Raw genomic sequence first — 8,341 nt, 5'->3', positions numbered from 1 at the left:
CCTTTGCAGCAAATAAAAAAAAGGCACTCTTCCGCCTTCGCAGGTCATGATGCCGCCGTGTCGTCGAAAACAAATGACATGATGCGTAAATGTGAAATAACCGATTTTATCAAAGCAAAATTGATGCGCAAATAGAATAAATGACGATAAGAGAAAAGTGAAAACGAGAAAAAAAAAAGAGTAGTGGCTGAAACCGGAGCCACAATGATAGACACAGCGATATGCCCATCACGAGAGAGCGTGAGTATTTACCACCACGAGGACTGGGCTCCAGCACCGCCGGGGTTGCCGTAGCTGCCACCGTTGCCGTAACCGCCTCCGTAGCCGCCGCCGCCGCCATAGCCAGAGCCTCCCTGAGACCCTCCGCTATAGTTGCTGAAGCCACCACCCTGCTGGGGGTTGCTGAAGCCGCCGCCGCCGCCGCTACCACCGAAGCCGCCACCGCCAAACTTGCGGAAATCTCGGTTGGCATTGCCACGGCCACCGCCGCCAGGGCGAGAGCGACCGCCACGACCGCCGCCGCCGAAGGAGGACTCACGAGCGATAGCCTCAAGGAAGGGAGGGATCTCCTGGTTGGCCTCCTTGAGAAGGTCAATGAGCTCGCGGACAATACCACGGTTGCCGCGGTTGAAGAAGGCGGTGGCAATACCAGTGTTTCCAGCACGGCCGGTACGACCAATTCGGTGGACGTAATCGTCGACATCAGTGGGAAGGTCGTAGTTGATGACGTGGGTGACGTTGGGGATATCAAGACCACGAGCAGCAACAGCAGTGGCCACCAGGATGGGGCAGCGTCCGTTGCGGAAGAACTCGAGAGCACGCTCACGCTCACGCTGGGTCCTGTCTCCGTGGATGGAGGTGGCAGGGAAGCTCTGGTTGATGAGGAAGTCGGACAGAGAGTCGGCCATGCGCTTGGTCTCGACGAAGATGAGGGTCAGACCACCAGCGTGGGTGTGGAGGATATCGAGGAGAACAGAGCGCTTGTCAATGTCCTCGACGAACTCGACCTTTTGGGTGATGTTCTCAGAGGTAGAACCAACACGACCAACGGACAGGAAAACGTAGTCCTTGAGGAAATCTCTGGCGAGCATCTGGATGTCGCGAGGGAAGGTGGCCGAGAACATGAGAGTCTGTCGGTCAGCGACGTTGGGCATGTCCTCACCCTCAACAATACGGCGGATCTGGGGCTCGAAACCCATGTCCAGCATGCGATCGGCCTCATCGAGCACAAGATACTTAATGTTGCACAGGGAGATGCGGCCTCGCTCTATGAGATCCACAAGTCTTCCGGGGGTGGCAACAAGAAGGTCGCATCCGCGCTCAATCTGGCGAAGCTGAGAGCCAATATCGGCACCACCGTACACCACGCAAGGGCGGACCCAAGATCGGTAGGCAAACTTTCGGGACTCCTCGTAGATCTGAGAAACCAGCTCTCGAGTGGGGGCAAGGATGAGAGAGGTGGGGTAGGCCTTGCGCTGACGACCAAACTGTCCAGCAGCGTTGGCGGGGACAGCAGAAGGACCGTGGATGAAGGCCTGAGAAAGGATGGGGAAAAGGAAACCACCAGTCTTGCCAGAACCAGTCTGGGCACAAGCCATGAGATCACGACCACCCATGACGATGGGAATAGAGTATTTCTGAACGGGAGTAGGGACCTTGTAGCGGGCCATCTCGATGTTACGGCAAAGGTGCTCGTCGAGAGGGGGGGTAGTGAACTGGTTGACAGGCTCGGGGACGTCGCGACCCGAGGCTTCAACAGGGATATCGTCGTACTTTTCAAAGTTGATACCGGTGTGCTGCTTGGAAGGATCGTCGGCGGTGCCAAAGAGCTCACGCTCGACACGGGGGTTAGCTGGGCCGGGAACGTGCTTTCCGTCTCGCCACTGTCCATCTCCAGAGCCACGGGCAGCGTGGTTACCGCCGCCGTGTCCTTCGAAGTTACCACCACCACCGCCAGAGTAGCCTCCACGACCACCCCAGCCGCCACCACCGCCGCGGCGGTTGTTCTGATAACCGCCCTCGCCGCCGTTCCAGTTGCCACCGCCCTGTCGACCGCCGCTGTAGCCTTGGTTGTTACTGTTATCAATATTAGTTACGTTGTTCAGTTGCGAAGTAGAGATGATGTGCTCTGCACTTACCCAGCCCAGGAGCTGTTGTTCAAACCGGCGGCAGGAGGGGCGCCGTCTTGGACAGGGGGAGCGGCGCTTTGACGGCCACGCATGTGAGGCGGGATGTAGGAGCGAGCCTGGGAAGCCGCTTGACCACCATCACCGCCAAGGTTGAGGCCGTTCATGTTGAGTTGGTCCGCCATATTGGAAGTTGGGTTCCGGTGAATAGGGACTTGAATCGTCGTAGTGAACTTTTTTGTTCGCAAATCGCGAATGTAATCGTCGAACTTGGTCGATCAGAAATCACCCTCGCAAAATGAATGAGAGTGAAGTAGGGAAGCCTGTCCGCAAAAATGAAGACAGAAAACACGAAGAGAAAGAAACGGGAAGAACAAGAGTTCCCTGTTTGTTTTTTGTTTTTTTCTTTTTCTCCGACTTGTATTAAATTGGGCACGCGTAAAAAACTTGTGCTTGCACTTTCCGTCGAAGAACACGCAGAATCTTCAAAGGAAAGACCAAGGAAAGACGAAAATGCCTCGAGGAAGTATGAGGATGAAAAAAAGAGAGGGAGATGGAGATGAGGAGAGGTTTGTGTGTTGGGAGGGTAGAGTTGTGGGAAAGAAAAGAAGAAAAGGGACGGCGAGCCTTTGAGGCGAAGGCGAGAAAAAAATTAGTCTCCAGGCGGACCAGAAAGCGGCTAGTGCCCGAGGGGGGTCAGAGATTTTTAGGATGCAAGCCACCGAGGGAGTACTCTACAAGTACTGCATCACGTGTTTGTGCGCATTTCGGAGTTGTCCCTGCACGGGGCGCCAGTGCTGCGGTACCTGTCCGCTACCTAGGCCATCCCTCGCAGGGCCGTGGCGCTGTGGCTTGTGACGTTACTGGGCAGACCGATGGTTTCCTCCCTTCTGGCAGTTGAACATTCTCATGGCTTCTATCCGAATCGCCACTACGGGGGATTTAGTGTTTCGGGGTCAGCGAGGCTGGCTGCCGGTCTAGAGACAGAGACTTTCGGGAAATGGCATTTGTTCGGATTGGTGCCAGGCCAGAAGGTTTGGGGAATGTCGGGTTCTTTCGTCTCGTCTTGGCGTCTAGACCCTTATCATGATGCCTGACATGTGCCAGCCTGTTCATTACGACACTTCTACTGTATGAATATGCTAGTGTTAGTGCTGTATCCGGACCAACCAGCAAGGGGCCCTAATAATCAACACAAAGCATATTATTCGTTTGATGCCTACGTGCCTACACCGATAGGTAGGTACAGTGCAGCTCAAGTGAATACCGCCTCGTCCACCTGCAGAAGTGGGACGGACATGTACACGCGCATTCGTGGATGACATGCGCTGCAATCAAAAGGAGGCAGGCCAACGCTGCAAACCCTTGCAGCTATACGACCACACTACATAATGATTTTCGAACTGAATCATCATTGATGAATGGAATCAATCCTAACACAACTCTGCAGTGCTTCTTGTAGCGGAGGGGACGCCCTGTAATGCGGCACAGATCCCCGCCGATTCAAGACCTGGATGGCTTGCTCTGACAGGTGGGGGAATTTTCCAGATCTTCGTCCGTGCCAGGAACAGCGGGTTTATCCCAGTAACGGGGGCGATTTCATTGAACAAACAGCAGCAATTTAGTACCCACCATGCCTGCTCAGTATAAGAAAAGTTAAAAAGGGCTCTTATGATTTGAATCGCAAACTACCGCGGAGTGGCCATGGCAAAGCATTCAAGGCTGTCTACGTCAGTATTACTGTACCCTCCGTAACATGGGAGGATTCAAGGTTTGACCAGGGCCCTTGCCAGGTACCGGTGATTCAACCCAAGGAGATCCGATCACTGCCACCTGCCTGTATCTAACATGAGACCCCATACTATCCCAGCACCGCATGTGCGCCTGGCGCTGGTATACAGATAAATGCAGAATTCCATCTTTTGCACAGGTTGATAGATGCACTGGCAGACACATATTCATTGATGAATACCAAGGTAGGCCAGCTGATATTGGATTGATGCTACAAGGTGGTAAAATGTCCCACAAATCGCAGCTTACGCATTGAGAAAGGGGAACTGTAAAACACAAACGATTCCAGACGGTGGATGTACGGAGAAATTTGAAGTATAACACGAATGAGATATAGCAAGTATCCAGGCTGCGTTTGAAACCAAGGTATCACTGCTGAAATGTCTCATAGCCGCCATGGTGAAACTCGACAAAAAAGTCGGGTTCGGTACTGTAACTAAAACGTGCCTGGCATTTGGGAGCTCAGTTCGATACAAAGCACAGAGGCAAGTTTCATTTGCGATCGAAACTACGTGCAGACATCCGGCCATTCTTACACTCGCATGCAGCCGTATGGAGACTAGACTATCACTCAGGTATGGCTATAAGTCGGCCGCTACAAGAATAATACACACTGCGATGGTGCAAAAGATGCCAATCATTGAAAAAAAGCATCCACAGCAGCAGTTCTATATGGCATATTCATCATCCAGCAAACTTCCAGAGTTACCGTATACTCCTTGTCGCCCCCACAGCGACTACTAGGCACTGTATACCTCTTCTCGCCCTGCATTCGCCAACCCTTGACCAGTCGCATGACGAAATTGATGAAGAATGAACCGGAAGAAGCGGCCGTATATTAATTACCAAGCTCAAGCCAGTTTCTAGTGATACACGCCATCCCTTCTCCAGCACCCGCTGTTCTTGCTTATGCGCTTTTCACAATACGGTCGTCGTCGAATTCTATATCGACAATTCCGTCTGCCTTGATTGCCTTGACCACCATTCCCTTGAAGTCGATCGGTAGTCGACGCTTCAGCTCATCTATGCACATCGTCATAAGCTTGATTCCCTGTCCTAGTGTAATGTCTGGGTGGTGGTGCTTGTCAAGAAGAGACAGGCAGTAGTATCTATTCAGAGAGTAGCCAGCAGTTAGCAAACCTGGAAAACATGAGGCAGATGGTTCAGAGCTGTAGCTCTAATGCCCAGAGCTGCCTGACAACCGGGAAACAAAGCACATACTGCGCATAACCGTGTGCTGCGTACGGTACCTCCGCCAACGACGCTAGGTAGTCCAGCCAGTATAGAGAGGGCTTGCCGGTAATGGGATCAACTCCTCCCATGAGGAGATTTACGTTGTATGGGTTTCGGGATCGGAGGCTGGTGGCGAGTTCTCCTCGGACGAAGTGGGCGAGGCCAGAGGGTGACAGCTCGGTCTCGTTGCGCATGGAGTAGAGTTGGGCATTTCGTTGGATGTATTCGGCGAATTGTACTGGGACACCGTTAAAACTCCTGTGCTCCGGACAGCATCAGTACCCGAGGGGTAGCTCACCTGTATCGCCAGCTTCGCCAGAGAAAGCCAGCAAAGTGTGCTTGTTCAACGCCCTTGTCTTGTCGTCGGATGCCTTGAGGATGGTGGCTCCCCTCATGGCAGCTTTGGAGGCGCCGATGAGAGTAAAGTCCTTGCCCGTAATTCCCAGAAGAACCTCCCTAGAGACAGTTTGTTAGCCATCACAAGCCGCAGACGAGGCGCATTCGCAGGTACTGACATGATGACTGTGTGTGTTAGGGTATGATGTATCTTGTTGGAGCTGCAGAGATTCGAACTGCCCTCAATTCCAGTTACAGTTACAGCCCACCGGCGGCAGCAGCCAGAGCTACCTCGTCCCGCTAGGCTGTAGCGCTGCGCGTCAACGAACCGCCCACTTGCCCGTTTGCTTGTGCCAGAGCTGACCGCCCTGGGCCGGAAGCACTATAACCCGGGCCTGTCGTGTGATTCGCCGCCGCGAGACATGGTGGGCCCCGAAAAGTTCAGTGGGCCAATCCATCTCGAACTTTTTTTTTTTTTCAAGACGGGTTTAATGGCAGAAGGTCGACCGCACATAGTGGGATAGCAGGCCGGGCGGATTGAGCCACAATGTCGTCGTTTTTCACAGTTCCTGGAAAGAGGAAGAGGCCTGCAGGTCCTGAAGCGCCCAAGAAGAGAGTCGCCGCTACAAAATCATCCGGCAAGTCCTCTGCGAGATCTGCGAAGCCGGCCGCGAAACCTGCAGCCTCCAGCAAGAAGCGAGTTGAGCGTGACGACGAGTCAATCTCGGGCAGCGACTCTGAAGATGACGAGAGCCAGTTGAGCGCCTCCGACGCGACCAACGACGAAGACGACAATGACTCTGAAAACGAGGGCGAAACCGCCGCCGAGAAGCGACTGCGGTTGGCTGAGCGCTACCTGGACAACGTCAAGGAGCACGTGGACGAGGTTGGATTCGACGCCGCGGAGATTGATCGAGATCTAATCGCCGAGAGGCTACAAGAAGACGTCGCCGAGTCGAAAGGAAAAGTTTACCGTCAATTGGCCCAGGAATTGGCCTTTGAGAGCGTCCGCCAAACATTCTTCAGATCAAACACAAACTCTGTCACATCCATTGCCGCCTGCGCGCCATACGTATACACCACCACCAAAGATCTCTTCCTGCACAAGTGGAGGATACAGGACCTCCCTCAGCATCAGTACCCTCAGACAACAAAACGGAAACCGAAGAAGCCACCGGCACCGCCCAAAAAGAGGCCCGAATTGGAGATGTGGATCAAGGGAAATGCGGGCAAGCAAAATGATAAGGATTATAAGAGACACGTGGGCAATATCCTAGCTGTTGCGGCTTCCTCAGATGGCAAGTTTGTTGTCACCGGAGGCAAGGACAAGAAAATCATCGTCTACGACGCCGAAACTCTCAAGCCAATCAAGGTCTTCACACATCACCGCGACGCCGTAACAGGACTGGCGTTCCGGAGGGGCACAAATCAGCTTTACTCGTGCTCCAAAGACCGAACTGTCAAGGTCTGGAGTTTGGACGAGCTGGCCTATATTGAGACGCTGTTCGGCCACCAGGACGAGATCCTCGACATCGACGCCCTCGCTCAGGACCGCTGTGTCAGTGTCGGCGCCCGTGACAGGACGGCCCGACTATGGAAGGTGGCCGAGGAGACACAGCTAGTCTTCCGCGGCGGCGCGGTGGACAAGAAGCCACAGCCCGGCATCAACCCCCGGTCGCTCCTCCACGAGGGCAGCATGGACCGTATCGCCATGATTGACGACGAGCTCTTCGTCACCGGCAGCGACAACGGCAGCCTCGCCCTCTGGAGCGTCTCCAAGAAGAAGCCCGTCTACATCCAGCCCCTCGCCCACGGCCTCGACCCGCCGCTCAAACCCGAGGCCGCGTCCGCCGAGGTCAAGCCGGACCGCAAGGCCGTCCCCGCCCCTCTCCCTCGCTGGATCACGGCCCTCAAGACCATCCCTTACTCCGACGTCATCCTCAGCGGGAGCTGGGACGGCCACGTGCGCGTGTGGCGGCTGTCAGAGGACAAGAAGAAGATTGACCTCGTCGCCACCCTCGGCGGCTCCCCGGACGATTCTGACAAGCTGGCAGACGCCAACGCCGAAGGCCAGCCCAACGGCGCGTCCTCCTCCAAGAACAACGCAAAGGAAAATTCGCACCCCCGATCCGTCCACGGCGTCATCAACGACATCGCCGTGTTTGAGCGCGGCGACCGCGGCCAAGACGGCGTCTGCATCGTCGCTGCCGTGGCCAAGGACCACCGCCTAGGAAGATGGAGCGTGAGCAAAGGCAAAGGCGTGAGAAACGGCGGAGTAGTGTTTGAGATCCCCAAAATCCCAAAAGCATCCACCAACGGCGTACATAACCAAGAAGAGGAAGAAGGGGACGGCTCAGACGAGGGCGAAGAAAAGCATCAAGCAGCAAAATCATAGAAAGGGTACATAATAGCAAAGTCCAATTTTTCGTACAGCATCGGGTTCATGTATATAATATTTTCTTTTCACGTTTTTGAAAGAGGGGCACATAAATATGCATGTATACAAACACCGTGATGATCATCTTATGGGGGTTCTCAACGCTCGGAAGGGGTTTTCTTCTTTGTTCATTACTCTATCTTGTGTTATATCTCTCTCCCTCGCTTCCGGCTGCATTTATATCGCCAACATGATATTTTAGCCAGCCAGGTATCGAATTCAGCAAACCTGTCCCCATCTGCATAGTTGACTTCCCACAAGGCTGCAAAAAAGTGAAAGAAAAAAAGCCAATTATGAAAGACGCTCCTTGCTATGCTCAACCGTATTTCTCCTTAAAACCCGCAAACGCATACGGCATGGAAGCAACAAATTCAGAGTGAAAGTTTGTCCACAACTCCCCTTGTCTCAGCAATGTGTA

General features: G+C 53.8%; 3 protein-coding genes across 3 annotated transcripts; 1 reads left to right on the top strand and 2 right to left on the bottom strand.

Moving 5' to 3' along the window:
* Positions 1–248: 248 nt before the first annotated feature.
* On the bottom strand, positions 249–2,311 carry T069G_09482 (DEAD/DEAH box helicase domain-containing protein; the record flags this gene model as incomplete). Its single annotated transcript, XM_056176692.1, has 2 exons — positions 249–2,076; positions 2,139–2,311. The coding sequence occupies 2 exons, from the start codon at positions 2,309–2,311 to the stop codon at positions 249–251; spliced, it is 2,001 nt and encodes a 666-aa protein (XP_056025170.1).
* A 2,513-nt stretch (positions 2,312–4,824) lies between these two features.
* T069G_09481 (proteasome subunit domain-containing protein) lies at positions 4,825–5,910 on the bottom strand (the record flags this gene model as incomplete). The annotated part of the gene is made up of 4 exons (XM_056176691.1): positions 4,825–5,026; positions 5,139–5,388; positions 5,449–5,606; positions 5,876–5,910. The coding sequence occupies 4 exons, from the start codon at positions 5,908–5,910 to the stop codon at positions 4,825–4,827; spliced, it is 645 nt and encodes a 214-aa protein (XP_056025169.1).
* Positions 5,911–6,033: 123 nt separating this feature from the next.
* On the top strand, positions 6,034–7,881 carry T069G_09480 (WD domain, g-beta repeat domain-containing protein; the record flags this gene model as incomplete). The annotated part of the gene is made up of 2 exons (XM_056176690.1): positions 6,034–6,715; positions 6,782–7,881. 2 exons carry the CDS (start codon positions 6,034–6,036, stop codon positions 7,879–7,881), a joined length of 1,782 nt encoding a protein of 593 aa, XP_056025168.1.
* Between the last annotated feature and the right edge of the window lie 460 nt (positions 7,882–8,341).

The sequence above is a fragment of the Trichoderma breve genome, chromosome 6, assembly GCF_028502605.1.
Source record: "Trichoderma breve strain T069 chromosome 6, whole genome shotgun sequence".
NCBI classification, from domain to species: Eukaryota; Fungi; Ascomycota; class Sordariomycetes; order Hypocreales; family Hypocreaceae; genus Trichoderma; species Trichoderma breve.
This window is presented reverse-complemented; position numbering and strand designations above follow the sequence as displayed.